Here is a 25500-nt window from a genome sequence, read left to right as displayed (position 1 = left end):
ATTACTATCGATCCCGTCCTGCACAACATAATCCATCACATCATTCTTTTGGTCTTGTTACTTGGTGAGTCTAGCGCAGCTCCTGGGGCTGGGGAGGATAGGGGTAGTTCTGTCCCTGGGGCGGCGGGGACCCCGGCGCCGAGACGGGAGAGGGGTTATACGGAGGTTGCTGCTGGTACTGCTGCGGCTGCTGCGGCTGCTGATGGTGCTGCTGCTGCTCGTACCCCTGAGCCGGCATCTCCTGGTACGGCTGCTGTGGCTGCTGCTGGTACTGCTGAGGGGGCTGTTGATACTGCTGAGGAGGCTGCTGGTATTGCTGCTGTTGTTGAGGAGGGTAATACTGCTGCTGCTGCTGCTGCTGTTGCTGAGGGACTTGCTGCTGTTGCTGCGGGACCTGAGTGTACGTCGACTGCGAGTACAGAGGCTGCTTCGTCTCCATCTGGATCTCGCCCTGGCTGGCGCCCGCCGCAGCAGCTGGGGCATTCGTCTTGCGCCACTTGAGGAAGGTGACCAGCGTCCAGATGAAGGTGACCAGGAAGAGGATCAGCTCAAGCGCGGACAGACCGGCAATGGCGGAGAGCATGGCGAGGGCGCCGTTGCCCATGATGATGTAGCGCTTGACGACGGTGCAGACGCCCGAGTTGACGGCGGAGCCGTCCGAGGAGCAGGACGCGTTGACGGGGACGACGAAGGTGCTCCGGCGGGCGGCGGCGGCGCCCATGGTGCTCAGCCAGAGGATGCAGAGGAAGAGGTCCAGGGCGAGGACGGCGTAGATCTGGTACGCCTTGCGGAGGCCGGGGACCTTTTCTGTGAAGAGGGAGTAGACGACGATGATCCATGTGAAGAGCGACTTGGGGGTTGTGTCAGCTGATTGAGTGTGTAAGTGAGAGAGGGTTGACGTACGATTGCTACGGCGAGACCAAGCTCGTCCATGTAGACCCAGTGGATGATGGCCGCTGCGAGGCCGAGGATGATGATTGCAAAGAAGAACTGGAACCCGCGGATGACGGTCAGCCATACTGGGGTCGTGATGATGGCCGTGTCAGAGGACGAAACATGATGCTGCTGTGGTACATGATGCTGCTGCGGAGCCGCTTGAGCCTGCGGCTGCGGGTGAGGCTGTTGGGTGCTTTCCATCACGATGGCGGCTGCAGTGTATGTTTGGAGGTTGATGACACGACTCGATGAGAGCCTACGGAATCACGATCTAAAGTGAAGGAGTTGAGGGTCAAGAGATGCGAGTACGCCATGACTGGGCGGTTTGAGCATACTTATGGGCTGAGATGGGCTGAGGATCTTGGAGGAATGAAGGCTTGAGACGAGTCAAGGGAGGGGACGCCATCTCATCTGTCGACGCCCAATGAAGCTGTCCGTTATCGCTCGTGTTCTCTGGGGTGCCTGATGGCGCTCCTGCAGGGTCCTTCCTTAGCCGCTTGCAAAGAGTTAACCTCCGCGCGAGGCTCTCAGATCTACAGGCAGACAGAGGCTTGTTTTGTGGTGCTCGTCAAGGAGAATGCCCAACTGTGGGCTGAAGCGCTAGAAACGGTCAGGGGAGGGGTTGTTCAGCTTCTGCGTGGCTTGACATGGTTCGTCTTGGCAGGGCTGCGGTGCCGGTAGGTCTTCTCATTGCACATGCACGCGCTGGATGGTGTCCCGCCGATGAGTCGTCCGCGGGAGCGATGTTGTGCTGTGACTCGCGATGTTCGTGTCTTAGACGGCAGCCAGAGCCGAACATGTTGGGAAATATCAGACATATTCCGCGGGGACCGGGGCCAGAGGGCGGAATGAGTGGGACCCGGGGCGCCGAGCTAGGCCGGTTCGGGAGCTGGAGTTGATGCTTGTGGCCGTTAGTCTGGTGTGGCGTCTTCAGCTGAAGGGGAGTGCGGAGTCTTGCGCAGTTTCTCGTTTCTTTTGAGTCTTTTGGGCACTAGCTGGTATGGGGAAATGGGGCTCGAGATAGTGAGTACCCAGTGTCGCTTCGCCGTTGCAAGTGGTCTGCCAGTATCCGTTATCTAGAGTCGACATGGGCTGTGGCATCGACAGCCTCGTTCAAGTCTTGCAACTTGACATGCCTGCTTGCCGGCCGAGAATCTTTCCTGCTGTGCGTTTCATTAGCCGACGCTAGCTATGCCGGGCGTAGATTGTCGTACCACGCCCGACCGTAGGCGCTGAGTGACCAATCTGATTCATGATAAGCGTTGACATTGCAGTTGTGGACAGGGTGGGATAGTAGAATAAATCGTCATTTGAATCATATATGCCAGTTACGTGCCCCTCAGTCAGACCCAACATGCTGCATGCGCCGTGAAATAGATCGCCAACCGCCCATACGCCCACTTTTCGTCTTCCGCACGCCGACTCCGCCATTACTTTTGTTTCATATCATCTTCAGCAGCATCCGCCCTGTCCACCGCTCGCGGCGGCCTTCTTGGGATCGGCAGATGTGCTGAGCTCGGTCTCGACCTTCTCGTTGGGGCCGGCGATGAGGATCTTGATGACCTCGCCCTCCTTGACCTTCTTGAAAGCCTCCTCGGCCTGCTTGAAGCTGACAATTCCGGTGATGAGCTTCTTGACGTTGACGCTGCCATTGGCGACAAGGTCAATGGCAAGCTTGTAGTCGCCAGGGCCGTAGCGGAAGCTGCCACGGGCGGTGACCTCCTTCAAGCACAAGGCCATGATGGGGAAGGTGATGTCGGCCTTGCCCATACCGCCCTGGACGTAGTTGCCGCCCATCTTGACAACGTGCAGAGAGGTCTGGATGGAGGGCTCAGCACCGCTAGCGTCGATGACGACGTCAGCGCCAGCACCGAGATCACACTGCTTGATCAAAGCCTTGGCGTTCTCCTCGGCGGAGACGCGCTGGGAGAGGTAGGTGTGGGTGGAAGCGAAGTCCTTGGCGAAGTCCAGCTTGGACTGGACAATGTCGACACTGACGACCTTGGTGGCACCGAATGCCTTTGCGACGGCAGCGCAGAGCAGACCGACGGGTCCAGCACCCATCACGACAACGCTGGCGCCGGGGCTGATGTCGGCCTGCTTGGTAATGTGAACGGCGACAGCGAGGGGCTCAATGAGAGCGCCCTCCTGCAGGGAGACATTATCGGGGAGCTTGAAGCAGAAGTCGGAGGGAGCGGTCCAGAAACCAGTCAGGGTGCCGTGGTAAGGCGGGGTAGCGGCGAAGCGCATCTCGGGGCACAGGTTGTAGCGGCCAGCGAGGCAGTTCTCGCAGCGGCGGCAGGGGTAGCCGGGCTCGAGGGCGATGCGGTCGCCAGCCTTGAGGGTCTTCACGGCGTCACCAACCTGGACGACGGTACCGGCGGACTCGTGGCCGAGGACCATGGGGTCCTTGACGACAAAGTGGCCAATGGCACCGTGCTCCCAGTAGTGGACGTCGGAGCCGCAGATACCGGTGTAGTTGACGGCGACGAGGACATCGTGGGGGTCGGAGAGCTTGGGGACGGGGCGCTCGGCGAACTCGACGTCGTGGGGCTTGTTGAGGATGAAGGAAAGGTTCTGGAATGGTCAGTTCCTGTGTGGTCTTGAAAGTTGAGGCTGTCGCCAAGGGGGAACTCACGCTCTTGCCTTCGGTGCCGGCCATTGTGACGGTTGTGCGGGGAGGAGTTGTCGTTGGGGATCTGAGTTTGTGGTTTTGGAGCGGTCGGGTGTCGTTTCACCGAGGGGAGAAGCTGATTAGACAGTCCGTCGCAAAGGTCACAATCCGAAGAACGGGAGGGGTATCGTAAGGGAAGCACAGAGAGGAGACACGGAAGACGAATGTCGAGGGATGAAAGGAGAGAAGCGAGGAGCAAGGCACAGCTGTCCAGATGGTTGCCCGGCGCGCAATGGATTAAATAGCTATGACACCGGCCCTGGCCCGCTTCGCGACGCCTGCTGACTGGGATTGGACGGGGAGCTTGGAGGGGATGGCGGAGTGGATGATGGACTGGAATAGAAATGGGGAATCTGGGATCTGGCGGGAAAAGGGAGTGGAAAACAACAAAAATTGGTACAATATTGGATGTCGGTCGGTCGGCAGCCGGCGTGGTGGTGTCCCGTCGTTGGCGTCGGTGTCGTATCGGTGTTGGCTTGACTTGTGCTGCTGATAGTGTTGAGGTGAGTGAGTGACAGCAGCTGCCGCGAGCTGTGCCCCTCATTGCTCGCTCATTGAAGCGCGTCTGGCAGAAAAAGAAGCGGGATACTCCAATTTGCATCGACGACATTATCCATGCGCCGGACCTTCCTCCCTGCCTCTTTCCCAAACTCTGCCATGCTAAGCGGCGGTCGCCCGGTCTCGACTCTTGCACTTGCCTGTCGCATCGTGCTTCCCGCTTTCCGCCGGCTTGGAGGAGGGAAGGAGCTATCGCCGCGGCGGGGTGGCGGGGGAGGCAGGTGCGGATGCCACCACAACTGGCAACAGCACCTGGAAAGAAGGAAAGAAGCTGCCAGGGAGCTCCTTCTCTCTCCCACGTTGTTGCTTGTCTCGTGAACTTTTTGGAGGGGCGCGTCATAGGGAAGGAGGGGCACCACTGCCACTGCTGGGAAGGTACGTGGGTACGTACCAACCTAGAAGGTGGGAAGGTGCCACCCCGGGCCCGACAGGATAGGTGCGCAACGGCACTGGCCCGGCTTTAGCGTCCTGCCTCTATTTATCCAGCACTTTACCCGCCCCAATGGGAAGCTCCCAATTGAATCCGGGAGCTGGGTTCCAGTGGGGTGAGCCGTGGCAAGCGTGGGCTGCTCATAGATCCGGGGCCCTCCACTGCACCGCCTGTACAGTGACAGTGGGGGACACCACTTGGACCGGGACATGGATGAAAAATCCCTTGGGTCATGCTGCCAATTCTCCCACGCTTTTTCCACTTACCGCTCATTTCTCACCACCTGCTGCTGTCTTTCCTCGGTCGACCTCATTTCCAGCTGTCACGTTGTTTGAGACCAACTCGGCCGTCATGTGCTGCAGCAAACTTTTGCTGCTCCCTCGTGTTGGTGGTCTTAGCGGGCTCCATAACCCCTATTTTTCTGTTGAGGCCCCAGACCAGCTGTCCTCTTTTGTGCTTCAATTCATGTTGCCCTCCTCCTTATGATCCATGTTGTTCGTGTCTCTTGTGAATCGGCCATGCTGACATGAGAGAAGTGGAGGGGCTAGAATCGGCTCAACGTATCGTAGGATTCGTGTTCGGACTGGTGGTGTGTTCGGAAACTCGCTGTTCGGGACGAATCGATGGTGGTTCTTTTCAAGAACTGAAAGCTGTATCGATGCCGATGACATGCATACTCCAACTCTTGAATCCGTAGTCCAAGACTCCAAAGGGGACCGCTGCCATATTTATGTTCCTGTCCTGCCCGAACTGTGACTTGGCTTTCGGAACCCTCTCCCGCAAAGAAAGCAGCCGCCTTGGGACGCCTGCAGGGAACCCGTCGATCCGGGGAAGCGACCCCTCGAAGTCCACTGCCAAAGGCCCCGTGGTTACCTAAAGCACCCAGGCACGCCACTGTCATGCTATCGCGCATGGAGACGCCACTGTAGTGGGCTGTTCATTATGTACCTACTCGACATAGCCTCAGCGAATGATCTTCTGCCCAAAAGCTGCCCACCAGCCATGTTCCTGTAATAGCTCAGTTGCCTGTGCGGTCATTGTCGCGCATTCTGTCTTGATCAATTGACGCCAAAGGCCCGGTCATCTTTTATCTTGTAGCTAGATTTCAACATATTTGAAGTCAGGATGAAGTGGTTGTAGCATCAGGAGGTGCAATGTGTGACTTTCATGGTGTTTCTGACTTATATGTGTACATGAGTGACTAATTCAACATCTCGTTGGCTTCTAGCTCTTCCCCAGCGAAAAAGTAAGACTCCATCTCGAGAGCGGTGGGTAAGAATGTAGAGTACAAGACCAATGGCGACGGGGACGAAGACTAAGAACATGAACTTCAAGTCCAAGTCTTGTTCTAGTCCCGGAAGATCGTCCGTGCCGAGAGTGAGAAACGCCCACGTTGACATGAGCCATGCCGCTATGGATACTAGAAGACCCGGCCAAAAGACGTACTGTTTTGTAGTTTTCTTTGTCCTCTGGCATTCCAAATTGAGCCCGACTAAAAGAATAGTGACTGAGAAGGCAGGTTGGTATCCAAGATAGTATCCAATGAGCCATAGTAATTCCTGAGAAAACATTGTTCTGTTTCGGGGGGAAATGCAAAAGAGCACAGCAACCACGGCAGCGAAAAACAAAATGTTGATGACAATTGTGATAAAAGTTGTTGATAATGACCAGCAAAATGGACTGTTCTGCAGAGCTGAAAGATAATCGCGTGTTGTACATTCTGGGGCGTCTTGGTCAGTCTGATTTTGCTGAGAATTTTGAACTGGCGGTTCTCGAGAGTTATCTATTTTATGAGGATAGTTTAGCTTACTAATACATTCAGCAGATGAAAGTGATGTACGGATCCATTGTCAACTCACATATTGCGGCAAGATTCTGAACCACTACAAACAGAGGGCCGGCAAAAAGAACTACTGATGCTACCTGTCCGAACGTCCAGTTATTCTCGTTAGCCGGGGGATCCTGTCGAACATCAAAAAGCCGCGTCAAGCCCCAGGCAGCTGTGATCGAAAGCCAAACAACCTATTGACTTTCAGCGAGACCTTTTACTAACCAACACAACAGGCTCGCTTACCTCGGTTAAAAAGGACGCAAATAGCTCTAGGTACAGACGCCCAAAGATTCGTATTGCAATAAGCGGTTTAGCGAACATCAAGTCGTAGAGTGATGTTCCCAATTTGGTACACAACCAAACGTCTTTCCCCTCTACAATCTTTTCGAGCCTAGTCCGGGAGCTGTTCCTAGAAGCAGCAAACTTCCGTGACGCGGTTTTACTAACTTTCAGCACGCGAGATATAAATCCGAAAGCAATGAACCAGCAGGAGAAGACAGTTTCGAGAAAGTGACGAGTGCCTGGTAAGTGATCATGCCAAGCGCATATTGCGTAGAGAAATTTGATCTGGATTCTTCCGACATCCGTCTTGAATGGCGTTCCGATGATAACCGCGCCTAGGAGCATGATGATAATGCAGAACATCAGTCCCATCCGCCATACACAGCTTACCATGTGATTCACGTAGAAGTTTCTCAAATATGACAGAGCAGCTAAGTGAGTCACAGTTGAAAACCAGCTATGCCATCACCATTGGTAAGCCTAGTGCTGATACGCCTAGCCGTGCATAGCATTAAATTGGGACTCACGCAGTATATGTAATCATCAACCAGTGGTATCGGGACAGGGACCGAGGTAGGCCGTGGTAGGCACTGATGAGAATCGCAAGGCCAGTGACAATCTGAATGTCACTCATGTTGAGAACAAGCTGACTTTTGTTAGTATTGAAAATGTCGAGTATGTTGGATAGTGCACCTTATTCAGCGCCTTTTCCATCTTTATTCCGCCATTATGATTGTTCAACCACTCAAAATTAGTGCCTAGAAGTGACATAGCCCCTCGCAGTCGTTTCAAAACGACGACATCTACTACGTTGGGGACCGAAGACCTTTTGTGTCGTTCCTCTGGTCCCCGGAAAGGATCAAGTGTTGGGTCATAGGTGAAGATGTAATGGCCGATCAAGATCAAGACTATCAGACAACCTGTTCCGACAAATCCGATTAAGACCTGGGCAACAATCAGCGCCGTATCCAAGCTCAAGCTTAGTCTTTACGTACTCCTAACCCGCTGACATCGGGATTTCCAATATCTGTGACCGGTACAAACTGGCTGCAAAGTTCTGATGTCGATCGTAGGTGCAGTATTTGCGCCATTACCATTATGCCCTGACGAGCTTTGCCGTTCAGACAAAGATGGCCCGATGCTGGAGTGAAATTAATGCTGCAAGACCTCAATTAAAGCGAGGTAATGTGTCAGGCTTTATGCTCGTGGCATGCGCCGTAGGATTTGAAGTGTCAGCCATAGCTTGAACCCGTTAGAGGGGACTAGGAAGCTGAGCCACTCGCTTGCAGTCTGACGAATCCAACCATCCAATTGTTGTCAAATCAAAGGCCTTGAAATGCAAAAAAACATGTATGAAGATTAGGCATCAACGCGACGATCATCTAGGTATCCTGTGCCAGGCTGCTTCAAAGAGGCTGTGGCTGTGCTCGTATGGTTTCGAGGGAATGGGGAAATACGTTATTGTTCTTTCGCAACCAACGAAGTGGCGATGTCGACGGTGACGATAGTCGAGTATTGATGAGCCCAACAAAGGCCGAGTGTGTAGCACATGAAGACACAAGAATCTAAGTAATACAAGACCAAAGACGAGGTAAGTTCCGAAACTGGTCATCCTTGGCAGAGTCTCTCTACGCGACAGGAAGGATGGCATGTACAAAAGCATCGCGTGTCCATATGAAACGTATGAACGCACCGAAATTTCCATTTGTATTAACTATGAACTTCCAATAACCCCTTTGCCCCGACCTATGTGTTGATGTTTCTCCCTAATATGTCGCATGAGATTGTCTCGACGGGTGCATTGTTTGACGCAGCCCATAAACGGACATGGTCCGCCATCGCTTGGGATCTTGTTCTTGGGATTCGCAGCATACACTGTATGGGCACTCCGAACATGTCGATACATGTTCTTCTTATCCGAGAAGAATTGGCTGTGGCACCCTGGAACCGGGCAAGGTATTTTGGGTTCGTCGTGAAGTCTTTTGTTATGTTTGCTGAAAGCAACGGGCCAGCCAGTCAGCTTTGGGTGGGCATGTAAGCGAGTGGAGGGGTCATGTTACTTTAGTTCAGTGTTCCTGGGGAAGCGGAGGCCGCAAGGGGTGCAAAACACCGGCCCTTTGCTTCGTTTCGTGCGATAGGTCTTCTCCTGAACAGGCTGGCTTTCTACCCGATGAGGAGGCGTCACAGGTTCCTCAGAATCTCCTGAACCACTGTCTCCTGAAAAGGATGTGTCCCCCGGCGTCTACAAACGCGGGTACACGTCAGTCCCAAGAAATGAGGTTGAGGTGATATCTGAGGAGTGCAACGACACCGGGTTCACCGTCTCATCATCCAAAGTGGTGCATGGGTATATGAAGGGTCTAAAAGATGTCAGTCTTGTCACTGAATGAAGCCAGGACCAGTTTGTACCCAAGATCACTCTCATCGTCCTCTTCACCCGACCACAAGAAAGGATCTTGGGCCCCAGCTCGAAATATGTGGTCGAACCCCCGGTGCATGACCACCTACTTTCGATTCCGATCAATAACCAAAGCAAAGAAGCAGTCAGACGTGTTCTCGGGTATGCGAGTAATGCTGGAGTCAGAACTCTAACAGCAGCTAGAAATGTTGGAGGCCGGAAGGTAGGTGTATTAATGGGACGTCAGAGGCGTGATCTTGGTCAAACCAGAGGTACAGAGAGATCGTGCTACAACACAATGTAACCAACGGTGAGATAAATGGAAAAAGGGGGCCTCCAAAAGGACCGGGGATACAACCAAGTTGAGTTCTTGGGCCGCTTTCTGCCTATTCCCCGACGACTCGGCATCTTGACACGCAGACCCCGAGCACTCCACGCCACATCAAAAGCCTGATTAGCATGCTGTGGTGACATCGTGGAGCTCTGGACGGTGTGAGTGGGCGATTGGAAAACGGGCTTGCATCTGTGTTGGATGGCAGCAAAGTATAACATTTCTTTTTCTCGGTGTCGTTTCTCACGCTGGTTGGCCCCGACGACATGCCGGCATGCATTGCAGACTCCTGAATGACGGCAATGGACGCGAACCTCCAGTGTTATCGCAGAATCAATGAGTCCAATTACGCAGATCGTTCCAACCGCTTGCTGGCCGGTCAACATGCAGCCATGTTGGCTGATACGGGCTGTGCTGCATGGCGACCTGACCGGCCATGTTGGTGATGTATCCACAGCCGGTGTGGCTTTGCACCGCATAATCTGGGCCAAAGTTTGGGCCAGACAGCTAGGCACCCTTCAATTGGAGTATGTCATTGGTTAATTAGTGGTTCCCTCCAAGTTGCAGTCTTGAGGAGTGGAAATCTGGAGATGCGAGTAGAATCGACGTTGGTGATCTCACAGCAGAAGTGGAAAAACACGAAATATCGGAAGGACTTTCCACTTTTGAGAACTCCCAAAGAAACATGTCTGACGTCGGCTGTGTTGGACTTCTCCATCACATAGACAAGTATTTTGGACTTAAAAGCCCGGGCCTCAGTCTGAGCTAGATATCTTCCTGGTCTATTCATACTTACCATCTTCTGTTGGATTGTCGATAACGAAAGCCTACGCACAAGTTCATTCCTTCATCGATACTCTAGTCTCTTCCTGTTACCTGTTTGCACACTACTGCGCCCCAGGAACACTCGATACGACTCTATCACCTTAAAAGCACCCTTACATCGAATATGTCTCAGACTCCGAACTTGGCAGTGCAGCCTGTTGCTGTTGACTACCAGCGGCTTTTCTATGAGCCAGTCGTTCTGGAGTATGCTCTCCAAATCGCCTGTCGAGGCGGTCGGGAGGTCTTCAATGAGACTCCCATCATGGAGAATGACTCTCTCACCTCCCAGAAGCAAGCGTTTCATTGCTTCGTTGACAAGTTGGCTCAGGTCTGCGACAACGAACGTGGTGGTAAGAGGGTCACTGCGATGGCTGTTCTAAGCAGTAGCGACCACACGAAGTTTATTTTCGCTTCTAACGAGAGAAACGAGGATGAGAGGGCCGAGACCCATGACTTCCTTCACAGTCTTCTGACTCTTGTGGGCAAGAATCCAGCTGGCCTAAAGCCAAAGCCTCTCACCAAGCAGGTGCTCTGGAAGATCTTGCACTTCAATATGCTCCGCTTGAATGACTACTTGAACAGACTCATCAAGTATCTCAACAAGTGCATCGCTGATTGCGACAGGCGGCAGTTGTCTGGTAGTAGGTTCATCTTTGGCAAGTCTTCTTTGATTATTCCGTTTCTGACTGGTCACTAGCTCTCAAATCGGAGCTTGAGAAGCTTAGAGAGAAGGCGGATTTCCCCCGAGATTCGGGTGCTGTCCAAGATAAGAGTGAGCTTTTACAAGCACACTACAACTACGGATGCTGCCAGACTGACTTATTGAATAGTTCTGAGCGACTGCGAGAAGCTCATCAAGGGCGTTGTTGCCATTAAGAGCAGTCCACTTGAGGTTGCTATCAAAGACCACGCCAAAGATGGGTCCATCAGTGCTTCCGATTCTTGGTGTGAACTTCGACACTATCTAGGACGACTATTGTCTTTCCGACAGGCAGCCAATGTGATAGTCGATGCAAACGATCGGGATCCGGACATGTTGAAATCATTCAAGATCACCTCGGTTCCCTCCAGCGATCTGTTGCAAAAGCCAATCGCCAAGTCTCGATCCGTCACAGCAGTGTCTATCGTCGACAAAATGATTCCAGAAGACGACGAGGAGAAGGAAGATTTCATGGAGAAGGCCCTCGAAATGCAAAAGTTCGGGGTCAATGAAATCATATATGCGCAAATCAGCAAGCGGTCGTTCAAGCCGCTAGTCCATGCCGAAATCCTGGTTCACGACTATCTGCTGGGAGAGGGTTTGCAGCATCCACGAGAGTATTGGAACAGTTGGAAGTATATCGGCAGCAGCAAGCCTACCTGCAAGCTCTGTCACTACTACTTTGACTTGCATCCGGATAGAGTGTCGGTGAGGAAGCCTCATTTCAATCTCTACCCCAAATGGAGGCTCCCAGGGCTCTTCGAGAGCCAAGATTCCGGGGCTCCCGACGCCAAAAGACTACGCTTGCTTCAGCAGATCACTGAGAGAATCCGAGATGACGCAAAAACCACCTTGGAAGAGAGAAGGCCAGTAGGCAGAACCCATGACTCACTGACTTCCACGAGTCGGCCCCTAGGTTTGGCAAGGACGGATGAAGATAGTGACACTATATCTGTCAGCGAACTCGCAATTCAGCTTCCCACGCCCTCTGTCAGGCCTCAGAGTAACAGCGGTAGTTCACTTTCAGCTGGAGGTGACGATGATCAGGAGAGTACGCAATGGGAGAAAGAATCAGAGTTCACAGAAGAGGCCAATGAAGGGGTGTCGGTCGTGGATGCTTAATCATTTTTAACTTGTTTGGGCACGGACTACTTCAGTTTGGGACATGGTGATATGACAGAATGTTCGTAATTTGCAAGAGTACTATTTACCAATCTTGGTGCTATAATTTGTCTGTGACATAGAGAAAAGCCTCACATGGCTTAGTAGGGAGCCGGGGTAGGCTCAGCAGTCTCAGGCTCAGCAGTGCTGGAGCCGTCGTCGCTGGCAGTGGTGGTGCGGACACGAGTCTCGAAGGTGGAGGGAGCGTCGTCGCCGCCGGCCTTGTTGCCGCCTCCGATTCCCGGGATCGGGAGAGCAGTCGGGATGATGGCACCGATACCACCGCTGCCTCCGCCATTACCACCACCTCCGAGGAGTCCACCGATGCCACCCGCACCACCGACGGGGAGGCCAGTGGGGAGAATACCATTGATTCCACCCTTTTCGCCGCCGCCGTAGCTGCCGCTGCCGCCGCTGCTGCCGCCACCACCGAGAAGCCCACCAATACCTCCCGCACCTCCACCACCGAGAATGCCGGTGGGAAGGACGCTGCCCTTATCACTTCCGCCAAGGATGGCTCCGATTCCACCTTCGCCGCCACCAGGGAGACCAGTAGGAATGATACCACCAAGGCCACCGGCGGCCTTGCCATCACCACCGGCCTTGCCGCCGCCACCGAGAAGTCCGCCAATGCCGCCCTCAGCGCCACCTCCTCCCTTGCCGCCGCCGCCGAGGATGCTGCCAATGCCACCATCAGCACCGCCGCCGCCGAGGATGTTGCCCTTGCCGCCGCCGCCAAGGATGCTGCCAATGCCACCATCACTGGTGCCCTTGCCGCCACCACTGCCGCCGCCGCCGAGGATGCCTCCAATGCCGCCGCCGCTGGTGCCCTTGCCGCCGCCTCCGAGCAGTCCACCGAGGCCACCGCCGAGACCGCCACCAGCCTTGCCGCCACCGCTGCCCTGGGCACCACCGCTACCCTTGCCGCCGCCGCCTCCAAGGAGGCCGCCGATGCCGCCGCTGCTGCCACTGCCACCGACACCAGGGATGTTGATGGGGAGGCCGCCGCCAGATTGGCTACCGCCGGATTGACCGCCAGAAGGAGTGGTCTGAGTGGGAGTGTCGTAGTCTCCGCCGTGGGCGAAGGCACCGGCCGAGAAGGCAATGAGAGCAGTAGCGAAAATAGTTCCCTTCATTTTGAAAGAGTTTTAAGATGACTCTGAGTGGTCTGTTGAAAGATTGAAATAGTTGGGATTTGAGTGAGTGAATGAATGAATGAAGAGCTGAGTTCAGAGAACGAAAGTGAAGACTTGCTTCAGAGTGATGAAGAATGAATGGATGTGGTGGAATGTGATGGGATGAAGAGAGAGAAATGAACATCTTGGCGGGTGGAATCTTCGTCTTATATATCTGGAGGTTCTTGGGCATGATCACCGCGGACCGAATGATCTGACCAAGGATTTGTCAAAACCCATGGACCTCTTCGATGGCTTCGACGAGAAATCAAACAAATTACGCCGAAACATCATGGTCTAACAAGGTTATCCTCTCAAAATAGAGTCATGAAGACGGGTAGCTCGGGTAGCTCCTATGGCCCAAATATCTGGTCGAAGTGGACGCTTCAATGGCGAGAAGGTCTGACTATTCCGGATCTGAACAAGTCAGAACAGTAGTGAGGGGGTTGGGTGTCTGGTAGATGTTGCTCATGTCTAAAAAGTGGTCTTGGGCGTTGAAGAGGGGCCCCGCCGACGGGATGATCGAAGCGGCGTCTAAGGGTGGTGCGGGTGGTGGATACAAGCCCCCGCAACCCAAGTTTGTATCAACGAGTTCTAGACCAGGAGAACGCACGAAGGATCGCCCCCGACATTTGGGATTTGATTGCTGCACGTTCATGTGGCTGAAGACAGAGCCCTCATGTCTCCTTATGTCACTTACTTCACATCCTCCTGATGGCAAAAGCCTAAAAAGAGCATCTTTGGCTGTTTCGAAGGACGGCCGGCTTCAAATTCTCCGACCGGAGGGGGCGTTTTTTCCAAATGAGAAATAAGGCAATTGGAAATCGTTGTTTCATCTTATACGGGCTCTAAGCAAATGATCACTACATGAGGACGTTCGATCCGGAGCATCAACTATGTTCTCCTTTCAATTTCGAGGTCTGGGATGTTGCCTAGTGTTGCTCTAGGTAGGCGAACGGACCCATGTCTTGCTTACCCGTCCATAGGATGGCAGGCGTCGCGCTTAAATGACACCAGGAGACATCTAGGTCTGAGCCTTTAAGTCTAAAGCTTAGCATTAACCAGACTGACAAGCTTTGATTCTTGCAGGGCAAGTGCAGTGCAGAGCCGAGATCCGAGGAATTCGTTTTGACCTTGCACACAACGAGCTGGAGAACATTCCCCAGCATATCCCTGTCCAGAAGAGTCTTTCAACTCAAGACGTCGATCATCACACATGAAAGTTGACTAAATTTTGATCAGAGAAAAGCCAAAATACTCTGATCACCAAGACCAAAGACAAGGGTCGTTTTATCCTGGAATCTGCGGTTCACTGCATGTCTCATTGCATTTCGATCTCAAGATCCCCAGAAGGGGGAGGCAACAAGAGTGAGGGGAAAGGCGTTGACTAGTGAGACAGTGCTAAAAGCCACTAAACCAGACGGCGAGTCTTGCTAAGCAAATTGAAGGTCAACGCACAGTCAGCATGACCGGGACTTTCCGAGCAGCTCAAATTACGGCGAGATGCGCTAATACTGGACTTGGTTAACCCCCATGATTCAGTGCGAGCGGGGAAGAGAAACTTCCCAGTGTAAGGCAAATGAAGAGCAGCGTTCATTACGTGCTATCATCGGAACATAGTCCAAGTCGTCTCTTACGATGCGGGTCTGCTCTAAATGATACTTGTACCGGGCATCAGATGAACTGTTCATCATTGGCAGTCTGCTTCCTTGAATGTTGCCATCTTCTAATTCGCAACAGAACAAATGCGGATCTTGAGGCTCTTTCTGCCATCTCACCCCGCATCCATCACATTCAAGTCAGCATTATATGCATATCATACCAGATACCTTGTAGGGCTGTGGGTCAACTGGAGTTCAATGGCAATTTGCGCAAGGCTGAACGTTTGAGGACTGCGAAGACACACATTCAGTTTATGATCAACTAGCAGGATGTCGCACGGTGATCGTAGTTGCAGAATGCCTCAGCGTTCCGGAGTTCTTCATCTGCAGCAAAGTTTCGAAAAGAATTTCCAGAGGACAGATGCGATTTTACGTGAAGACTAAGACCTTTCGCATGGTTCTCGCTGCGGAAGCCTTCACCAGCATCTTGTGTCTAGTGTAAGGTAGGCAGACGACAATCAGCTTCATTTAAGTTGGGGGGTTTCATTGTCGTCTTCAACCGAAAGACCACAATGTCTCAATTTTATCAACCAGCGTAGCTATGATTTGCAACCCATCGGCATCAGTCGCAGACATGCAGCCGGCAAATTTGTGGTATTGGTCTAATTGGATCCGCGCCGACATGTGCATCATCTCGCTATGGAAACTTCCTGATGTCTTCTATGACTGGAGTCACTCAATTCTTTGAATAGGCTTTCATATTTCAGCTGGAAATGCTTTGAATATAACATTCGTCGTCCAGCAAGATCAAAAAGATGGTGGTGTCTTTCCTAAAATCCTCACTTTGGGTAATCTATGTCCGGGGAACAGACAGGCCGAAGTACCCACATTTCCCCTCGTTCCCCGGATTCCGAGGTGATAATTTCCTCTTTGAGAATCAAAGTGGAGCGTCCATTCTGAACCCGCGGAATCAACATGATGCCATTGTCATATCCTCTGACGTCCCACGTGCTTTTGCGCCGTTTTGTGGACATCTGTCTCAGACTCTCAGCTCTCAGCTGACCAACTAGGTAATCTTTCGCCGGACTTATCCATTCTAGACACGAAGCTGTCCCCAGATACGCGCCGCTGACTCGGCGGGTCTCGGTCCATGTTCGGGGTCCACGCCTGGGTCTTTTTTTGTTCAATTGCCGTTATGTTATTGGCTGGCTATAGATGGAAATTCAAGCTCGACACTTTCGCGGGGCATTGAATCGCGGGGGAGCTATGGACACAGAGAGCTTTCCCCAGCGTCAGAAATTCAAGGTTGGGTTTAAAAAGCTGGCTGTTCACCCCTCCATCGGTAACCGGTGGACCGTTGCTCACCTCCTTCTCCTTTTCTCAAGAAGTCATCGCTCTGATTTACGCCACCGAAACAATACCCACCATGCCGAACATCACTCGTTTCCGCACAACCTGGGGCATTCCCCCTGGCGATAACTTCGCAACATGGAGGCAGCTATTTCCAGAACTCAAGGCCAAGGGCTACAGTGAGTGAAGACTGCCGGTAAAGAAATTCGGAAGGGAAGCTTACTCTAATTGCCCAATAGCCGGAGTGGAAATCGACTACAGAGCAGTGAAGACCGAGGATCTCCCCGAGTTGAGAAAGCTTCTGGATGAGTCTGGTCTCCAGTTTATCGCACAGTATGTCGCCTAAAGTTCATTCCGACCATTGTTAAACTGGAGAATTGTGAATGCGCCTGACATCGTTCGCGTAGAATCATGTCTTCATGGCCTGGATACGAAGGACCGAGACCTCCGGGGCTGACCCCTAAAGACCACCTCGATTTCTATCGCAACCAGCTGGAGCGCGCCAAGGTTTTGAAGCCTGTCAAGGTCAACGCGCAGTCTGGAAGGTTCGTACTAGTTTGACAGGCGAACCATGTTCTTCGCGTAGCTTACACATTATCGCACAGCGATATCTGGACACCGGATCAGTCGGTTGAGTTTTACCAAGGGACTTTCAAGATCGATGAGGAGCTGGGCTTCGCTGGGAAAGTCACCCACGAGACACACAGAAACCGCTCCCTTTACCATCCTTACGTTGCGAAGTACGTTTTGGATCGAGTTCCCAAGTAGGTTGCCACATATCGAAACTGCTGGTTTTTCGAAAATGGTTTGGGCTAATTCTTTCGAAGCCTTCGAATCACCGCGGACATCTCCCACTGGGTAGTTGTTGGCGAAAGACTCTTGGATGTATCGGAGGAGGATATTGCTGTTCTCGAATCCGTCATTCCTCACGTAAGTGCTCGAGAAAGAGACTCTCACTGGCTTTCCATGATGCATTGAAGCATGAGACTGACCTTTCATCTGCAGGTTCACCATATTCACGCTCGTATTGGTACAACTCAATCATCACAATGTCCCGATCCTTCGAACCCCATTTACAATGATGAGAGGGAGTTCTTCGAGAAGCTGTGGGTCAAGATTGTTCAAAACGCCGTAAAGGCGAGGGGCGATGATTTCCAAGTTACCTTCACTCCGGAATATGGGTGAGCTAAGATCCTAGCTATGATGTTTCAAGCCCTGTCTAACACTAACATGTCTTGTAGCCCGTACCCATACCACCCTCATTTCGGCCCTAGAATATACACTGAGGTTGCTGACACCGAGGGTGTCCGTTTGGAGAAGCTCTTCCACGCAGCTTTGTAAGCTGGGCTACTAAAGAAGCTACACAACCTATCCGTAACTATTGAATGTTCTGGCGGATGGAGCCACTTTTTCCATGGATTACGATTATAGAACGGGCACATGAGACAGTGCGCTCGAAAACACTTGAAAGATAGACTAGAGTTCTAGGTATTCAACAGAAGCTTTATATACGGTGATACGCAAGAAGGAAATGAGGCAATTTGGTGTTATTCCAGCGACTGCGGAGTGACCACAGCACAAGATGTGAGATGTTCGAGCCAATCAAAACAAGACTTTTATTTTTTCCTACCCAAGAGCGATTATTATAGTTAAGATGAATCTGATCAGAAGTAGTGAAAGCGGAGACCTCTTTGTTCTGCCTTCCACTCGCAGTCGATTGGATGGGCACATATTTTTCGGATGTGAGAGTACGACCGGTTGCTCTGGTAGTCTCATTGACGCCCGAAAGGAACTCACATTCCACCATAGCAATATGACAGCAACACGCTGCAAACTGACCTGGCAAGTAATTCAATGATATATTCTTGCCAGTTTGGTACTTGTTTGGGATACGATGATTGGCGAATGCGATCACAAATAAATGATACTTCTTACCAGCTATCTCTCAGTCTATTTGACTTTTACTCGGACTAGTAAGCTTATTTGTTATAGGCGTGACAGCAAACCTTTGTCGATCCTGCGTTACCGGAAAAGGAATAACCTTGCAAATCATGTACATTTCCGAGTTGTCACAGTTCGCATAGTCGAGATTGTTGATTGAAGGGTATAAAAACATGGCATCTTCACAAGCCAAGCCGCAAATTTATTCAGTCTGCTGTCACTCTCGCCTCAAAGTCTGCTCTTTTAGACACTGCTAAACATAACGAAGAATCCAGTAATCTTATGTTACCCCAACTACCTATGCATAAGCCATTTCATTATTTCACGGTGAATGCGAGCCTCCGGATCCGTGCTCGAGTCAGGCATTCTTTTGTTTATGTGATGGACATGGATAATGGGGGATGACCTTTTCTATTAGAGTTTGCAAGGATGTTCTAGACTCGTGCTTTCGGGCTCAGTCCGACATCAATGGTTGTTGTCTACATCGGCGAGCAGGCCGTACGTGACATCACCATGGATATGATAGAAGTCTTGAACAACGCTACTCAGATTCCGAAGCCATTTGATTTAACTGGTAGGCTGGTTGGACACTGAATTTGGGGGAAAACAATGAAAACAGCAGTGTTTTGAACAATTGTTTGCTTGGTTCCACTTCAGGGGCCGCCAGCCCCTGTGGGATACCGCCTTACCTGACCCTCTTGGATACGAACAATCTCGAGTCATCTGAGAACAGCTAATCGTGTGGAGATAATGGAGTCGATCAAGCATCGAATTGAACGGGTGATCCGGCTGCTTCCCAACCAAGAGCAGTTGCATGGTCTAGAACATCTATAAAAACAACCGAACTTCTCTCTAGTAGCATTGTCCCGGAACCATACCTCGACACTTACTCCCAATTTCAAGAGAGAACCCCTCAGACTAGCAGTAAGGCACTTTAAGATATCACTCAACAGTTTCTCCAGGACCTAATATTCTGTTAGAAATGAAGTTTACCGTGGCCGTCTGTCATCTGGCTTCTTACACCGGCCTCGCCGCCGCTGCCGGATGCCAAGTTGAACTTCTCAACATCAACCAGGCCGTAGTCGGCAGCGGCTGCGTTCAGATGAACTACTACGCCAACATCTACGACTCCATCACCCGTGCAGGATACACTGTCAATGCCAACAACAACTGTGGCCTGAGCTTCTCTGGCAGCCAAAGAATCCCCGACGGCTACTCTCTACGCAGAGTGGGTTACTGCTAAGGGTCTAAGAGAAAGTTTAGTCCAAGATTGCATACAGGGACTTCCTAGCTGCTGTATATACTGGGTGATGGTTGTTGGAACGTTTTCAGCATTGATTAGCGACAATGAAAGAATAACTTGAGCTTGCCTCATACCGCACTACTTCTGATACTACATGGCTGTGAAGACAATTGACCTCATTCTGGGCTCTGAACTGAACTTCAACGATTTCAACTTATTCGGATTTGTGATGAGATCCTGATATACACTCCATACATGTGCACAACTGCTGTCGAACTTTGATCAAGGTAGGAAATCTCAAGTCTACTCCTCATTTGCTTCTTCGAGATTTCCGACCAGGCCATCATCTCCATCGTCTTTATCATTGCTATCTCTCTCAGCACCCCGTTCCCCCGCTTCATCTTCATCCGAACCGCCATCCTCAAGGAAGCCTGACAGGGCTCCGATGTAAGACATTCCAGCAAAAGACTGTTGCGGGTATCAAATGTGTCAGTATGGCGTCCATTAAAAGGGAAACCGTGCACTACATCAAACACTCATGGAACATACGAGGAAGGGTCAACTTGCCGCCCGAAACTCGGAATTTGGCGATTCCCTTCAAGCGCTCTCTTGTGCCCCGCCGAGTCCCTGTGTGATCACCCAGCCACTCGGCTGACCAAAGCCCATGACAACACCGTAAATAAGGTCACCATGTATTTCGATCTTCTGACGCACGTTCCACTGATCCGGAAGATCGCTTCCTCTGGCGAAGAGCATCTCTCGATCCCGGTTTGTTCGCATCTGATCAGTCTCTGTCAGTACGATCACCTTCCTCTAGGAGGATTGCGATGTAAATGCGCACGTAGACTGCCGGCATGTCCCCAGCATCCGATGCCACACCAATCTCATTGATCTCTTCGCCATTTTCAACGTCAACGTCAAAGTGGACGAGTTCCTCTTCTGGCCAACAGACGCCATTGATCTCAGTCGCACCGATGGTTTCGACCTCGCCAGAACTCAACTCTGCACGAAGGCCACAGAGATTGAATTTTCTGGGACCCTCCTGCCGGGAATACCGCAATGCTCAGGCGCCGGCAGCGGGCTGCCTGTAGGTGCAAGCCATCCCGATACTCGCTTGAGGGTGACATTCCCGACCGCATCAATCCAGGCGATCAACTCATTCGGGACAATGTCGTTGTTGAAAATATTGCTTTCCACTTCGCGGGTGATCTCAGGGATCAAGTTGTTCAGCCACAGAAAACTATTGCATCGCCAGATCCATCGATCCCAGCGAAGAGCCGACGAATCTTTCCAAAGGAGCTCGGCGAGCGGATTGATGTTTATTGACCCAGCTTCTTCTGCGTCAAGAGTTTCGTTGTTGACGAAAGGGGCCGTAAGCAACCCGAGACTCAGGATGGTTTCTTCGCCAATTCGGCCCTAAGAACGTGTCAATTAAGGTCGATATCGCAATATCTCATTTCATCTTTCATGTATCAAAGGAATATACTTACAAGTGTATGTCCGAGAACACCAGTCAACTTACACTCGTCTTGCCGTGAGGGAAGTAAAAGTGGTCTATGACAAGCCCGTCCAGACGTATCTCGCTTGCAATCATCGCCCAGTGTGATGGACTGGTGATCTCTGGAGCAAACCTGATGCTGCGCATGAGTTCATGCTTCAAACCGGGACAATTGTACACGAGAACCAAAATGAAGGTGGATGGGGCTGCAATTATGTCAACGAGGGTGAAGGTATACTACTCACAGTCAAGCCACGGATCACTACAGGCGGCGCTTCCGCAGAAGAGGTCATCTCAAGCTCGCTGAAAGTGTTTGCGTACGCGCTGGGGTTTGTTCCTGTCATGTGCAGACTAATTCCGGTGACGTCTTTGTCTGGGCCAATCTCGACGCTAATGAGTCGGAGATGAGATTTTTCATCCCCCAAACGAGTCTGTCGTCTCAACATGGTGGAATTCTCACCCATTTCTACCATTTCAGTTTTGAGGGGAGTTTCGGCAAGCTCGCTCATACCGTGTCGTCCAAAATACCTTCTTTCCCCAAAGGGCGCAAACGACAGTCCAACTAGACCCAACGTATCGTCGAAATAGGCGTCGAAAATTCGCGTGTGCTGGAATTCCTCGATTGATTTGGCCCAGTAAATGCTGCGGAGGTCCCTGTCTCGCCGGCTTGTGATGCCATGAACAACTGAAAGCTGAAAACAATGAGAATCGGCCTTAATTGAGCAAAGTGGCCAGTCGTACATATCGTCTTCGAACTCAATGTCTTCTGCTTCATCTTCGTCCTTCATGTACTTCTGTTGTCGCTGTTGCCGGAATTCCCTCCGAACTTGGATTTTATCGGCGATATGCTTGCAGACCTGATGAATTCTTCTCTCATTGGCCATGCTTATCATGTCAAGGTTGTCGAGTTTTGGAATCTCCTGCAGTTGAAATGCGACCCGCATTAGGTCGGAGCCCTTGAGAGCTGGATGTCCATAAACTATGTACTCTCTCAGGTCATCGTCATACCATTTCAAGTCATTGTACCACGGAAAATGATTCGTCAGTTGGCGCTTCCAGAAATTGAAGTTATTGGAAATCAGCTCATAGATCGCTGGTGAAGCCTTCAGTGAGCGAAATATTGAACGCAAGTCCATGAACGAAATGATGTAGAACACGATCTCGGGCGGTAGACTGTGGAATACATCCGTCGACGATGCCTCGGCGGGTTCCAGTAGAGTTGAGAGCAAAGGATCGTCTCAATATCGTTTTTCGATCTTCTCTTCCATGGAAGAAGACATTCTGAATAGCCTAGCGTTCGGGTCTGCCGCGATAATACCCGGCACAAAGACATTTTGAAAGGTGTTGTCGATCTTGATGTCGTAGTCGAGATTCAACGCCAGCGCATCGTGATTATGAGACAGCTCGTACAATGCGTCATATATGCCATCTGTCCTATTTTCGTCACTGTTATAGGAACCGGCATAGCGGTCCAAAATTCTGTAACAGGACTTGTGAAACGGGAACACCCGGTCGAGTTGGCCCGGATCGAGGTAGCAGCGAAATTCTGATAAGTTGCTGAGAGGCGTATTTACGTCGGCATTTTCTTCCCTCCCTCACTCCGGTTCGCCCATGATAAAGCCCCGGGTAGACGATACCGTGCCAGGGTCAGACACGAATGCTCTGTTCACGCCGATTCCTTCGTGGGAATGGGTGCTTATCACTCTCGCCTCGGAGAGCCAATCGAGGCTCCTATGGCTGAAGAACGCTGGATCTAGACCTTCGTATTCTTCCTCCGGCGCCTGGGTTCCGGCGGCTTTGTCTCGAGACTTTGAACTTTTGGCGATCTTTGGTCGTCGAAAAGGAGCGCCGACCGCACAGCGGTAATCTCGTCGGCTGTTGCCAACAATATTGACAGATTCGAAAAGGACTGTTGTTACGCTGGGGTCCAATACTCCGGTCCAAATAACGCGACGAGATACAAGAAACGCGCGAAAGGAGACTGTGTTTGATGAAGGGTAGGGGTATCCACGGATCATAATTCGACCCGACCGAGGAGAATTTCCTATTGCGAATTCTGAATTGAATTCCGGGGTCCGGCGCCGCACTTGAGTGGGCCGGAGGCGTGCCCAAAGCGGATTTCAAGTCAAGCTGGACGTTTCTTAGTCGCGGGTCGCATTCGAGAGCAAGGTGTCAATGGATACGTGGAATTGACAACTGAGAAGATCTAAAACATATCACGACCTGTGATAGCTCTTGTGGTATGCCACCAGAGCAATCTATGTCTCACCTAAATGGCAGTAGCTCCTTCGAGAGTGGCGACAGCGCTCTCGTCTTCCAATTCCTCCCCCGAATTTTCCTGCTCTGAATGACTCCAAGTATTTGAAAGAACGCCGAGAGAAGTCACGCTCGCATAAGACTGCCGTATGGAGTCAGCAATCTCAGAACAGGAAGATGTGCACGCCCACGTGGGAACATCATGATAAAGGGCAGGCATGATAACTCACAGCTCGCAGCTCATGGATCGGCGGATTTGTCTGGTCGGTTCCGTCACAGCTAGGGGTTCTGGTCCACCCAGAAGGCAGACCAAACGCCATCACTACACCAAGAATACTCTCACCTTTCGGTACGATGGGTACTTTGCAATGACCGTCGGCACGAACATCATAGTTCCTTGTGAATCGCTTTTCCCGGCCATGGTTTGTCCGAACCTGGGTTGAAAATGTCAATCTCTGACTCATACGAATCATGCAGCCCTCATCTGTAACTCACGTAGAGAGTATCCCGATGGCCCATATCGACGTACGCGCCAACTTCAACGACCTCTTCCTTCCGCCCGCAGTCAATGTCGAAGTGAACAACCTCTTCTTCAGGCCACGATTTTCCGTTGATATCAGTCATTCCAATGGTTTTCGGAGATTCTGATTGAAATTCGGCTCGTAGCCCGCATAAAGTATATATCGACTCCCCCCCTTTATGCATGCGATCATCGTTCGGGTCAGGAAAAATATCTCCAGCGTCCACTAGCCATGCAGACAGCCTCGTGAGTGAAACATTGCCAGCATATTTGCTCCAGAGAATCGCTTCTTTGGGGATAACGTCGTGGTTGATGACGCGGTCCTCCAGCATGTCGAGCTTCAGCCAGTCATCGCACTCCCAGATCCAACGTCCCTGAAAGACTGCCGAGGTTTCTGCCCAGAGATGTTTCGCAAGCACATTGTAATTTGGAGCCTCTTCATCTGCACTTTTAAGGCTTTGCTTGCTTTCGAAAAGGGCGTGGAGCAGGCCTAGACGCGAGATCTCCTCTTGCCCTGTCTCGCCCTGTGATCCTCATTAGCATTTCGTTGTCAATTTAACCGGAGAATCATACGATAGTCTGGCCTAGAATGCCAACAAACTCAGAATCGGCGTGGTCGGGAAGAAGTAGAGCTCTGTGACAGACCCGCCTTCGGACACCTGCCTCACCCATGCTGCCAAAAACCAAGCGTTCTCCGTCATCAAAGATAGCCTACGCATGATTAGCAAAGCTTGAAAGCATACGTAGGACGCTTTATTCTGATGTGCAGCTGTCTAGTTGCAGAAACGCTGCAGAGCGTATCTACAGAGTAAGTCGGGTTACTTACGGTGACCGCACTGATGTAGATAGAGAAAAAGTTGGGGAGTGTGATGTACCGAAAGTCGGTGTATTTGAGTGAAACCGCATTGGCTTCAGTACACGTCGTGTGCAGTACAAATCCAATGATACCTTGGCCCGGGTTGACTTGACCTACGGCCTGTCGAAGAGTAGAGGCTTTGTCACCTATGCGAACTAATTCCTTGTAGATCCCAGCGTCATGGTTTGGCTCTGTTGGACTAGCAATAAAAGCGGTTTCTTCAAGACCTTCGAGCCCAGAACGGCCGAAATACCTAGGCGGTTCGTCACATGGCTGGTACGATAGTCCTACCAGACCGGAGTTGATGTCAAAGTAGGCCTGGATTGTCCGTCGTCGGTGAAAATCGTCGTTTGATTGGATATACGGGACGGTACGAAGATCTTTGCTTTTGCTTGCACTGTTACCCTGAACAGAAACAAGTTGATCGCAATGGGAAGCGTTGATGATTGAGGTAGCGGTGCCGTTTTGATACCACTCGCTCTCTTCCCGTTTCCACTTTGCCATATATCGCCGTGAGATTTCCTCACAGATTGACCAGATGCGTTTTCGATTATGCATTGTCAACGAGAGCGTCGAGCCAGGTTTGTCTGGTTGGAGAATGTAAGCCCACAGCATTAGATCAGGCTTCTCGCCTCTCGACTCTGCCTCTTTCGCGTCCTCATATGCTTGATTAAACCACTGCATGTGTGCGCGAAGATGTCCTTTCCAAAAAGACCAATTGCCGGTTACAATGGAGAGCAGGCGATCAGACACTTCAACCGCGCGAAAAATGCTTGTGGTATCGAGGTGCGATGCTACTTCTAGGAGAACTTCCGGTGGGAGATTTCTTAGAAAGTCACATTCTGTCTTTTGCCTCGGTGTCCATATGTGGTTGTACTCCGAAGTGTCGATATTGCCGAGAGACATTAGCCGCCACTCAGAATAGGCGCTACCG

The 25500-nt window shown here is 51.4% G+C and overlaps 6 protein-coding genes across 6 annotated transcripts; 2 read left to right on the top strand and 4 right to left on the bottom strand.

Annotated features, from left to right (window-relative positions):
* Nucleotides 1-70: 70 nt before the first annotated feature.
* CGCS363_v010405 (uncharacterized protein) lies at nucleotides 71-1137 on the bottom strand (the record flags this gene model as incomplete). Its single annotated transcript, XM_036642254.1, has 2 exons — nucleotides 71-850; nucleotides 904-1137. The coding sequence occupies 2 exons, from the start codon at nucleotides 1135-1137 to the stop codon at nucleotides 71-73; spliced, it is 1014 nt and encodes a 337-aa protein (XP_036492532.1).
* A 1251-nt stretch (nucleotides 1138-2388) lies between these two features.
* Nucleotides 2389-3598, bottom strand: xdhA-0 (putative D-xylulose reductase A; the record flags this gene model as incomplete). The annotated part of the gene is made up of 2 exons (XM_036642253.1): nucleotides 2389-3513; nucleotides 3575-3598. The coding sequence occupies 2 exons, from the start codon at nucleotides 3596-3598 to the stop codon at nucleotides 2389-2391; spliced, it is 1149 nt and encodes a 382-aa protein (XP_036492563.1).
* A 5179-nt stretch (nucleotides 3599-8777) lies between these two features.
* CGCS363_v010403 (uncharacterized protein) lies at nucleotides 8778-9209 on the bottom strand (the record flags this gene model as incomplete). Its single annotated transcript, XM_036642252.1, has 3 exons — nucleotides 8778-8857; nucleotides 8962-9071; nucleotides 9121-9209. 3 exons carry the CDS (start codon nucleotides 9207-9209, stop codon nucleotides 8778-8780), a joined length of 279 nt encoding a protein of 92 aa, XP_036491757.1.
* A 1180-nt stretch (nucleotides 9210-10389) lies between these two features.
* Nucleotides 10390-12087, top strand: CGCS363_v010402 (uncharacterized protein; the record flags this gene model as incomplete). The annotated part of the gene is made up of 3 exons (XM_036642251.1): nucleotides 10390-10906; nucleotides 10963-11037; nucleotides 11096-12087. The coding sequence occupies 3 exons, from the start codon at nucleotides 10390-10392 to the stop codon at nucleotides 12085-12087; spliced, it is 1584 nt and encodes a 527-aa protein (XP_036491768.1).
* A 4241-nt stretch (nucleotides 12088-16328) lies between these two features.
* On the top strand, nucleotides 16329-17593 carry CGCS363_v010401 (uncharacterized protein; the record flags this gene model as incomplete). The annotated part of the gene is made up of 7 exons (XM_036642250.1): nucleotides 16329-16431; nucleotides 16492-16585; nucleotides 16660-16797; nucleotides 16858-17016; nucleotides 17080-17182; nucleotides 17258-17433; nucleotides 17494-17593. 7 exons carry the CDS (start codon nucleotides 16329-16331, stop codon nucleotides 17591-17593), a joined length of 873 nt encoding a protein of 290 aa, XP_036491867.1.
* A 2146-nt stretch (nucleotides 17594-19739) lies between these two features.
* CGCS363_v010400 (uncharacterized protein) lies at nucleotides 19740-22070 on the bottom strand (the record flags this gene model as incomplete). The annotated part of the gene is made up of 6 exons (XM_036642249.1): nucleotides 19740-19904; nucleotides 20151-20216; nucleotides 20278-20438; nucleotides 20492-20852; nucleotides 20959-21140; nucleotides 21191-22070. 6 exons carry the CDS (start codon nucleotides 22068-22070, stop codon nucleotides 19740-19742), a joined length of 1815 nt encoding a protein of 604 aa, XP_036491775.1.
* Between the last annotated feature and the right edge of the window lie 3430 nt (nucleotides 22071-25500).

This window comes from Colletotrichum siamense (assembly GCF_013390195.1).
Source record: "Colletotrichum siamense strain Cg363 chromosome Unknown KSG_Cg363_contig07, whole genome shotgun sequence".
Classification (NCBI taxonomy): domain Eukaryota; kingdom Fungi; phylum Ascomycota; class Sordariomycetes; order Glomerellales; family Glomerellaceae; genus Colletotrichum; species Colletotrichum siamense.
Note: the sequence above shows the minus strand (reverse complement) of the source record. Positions and strands in the feature narration are given on the sequence as shown.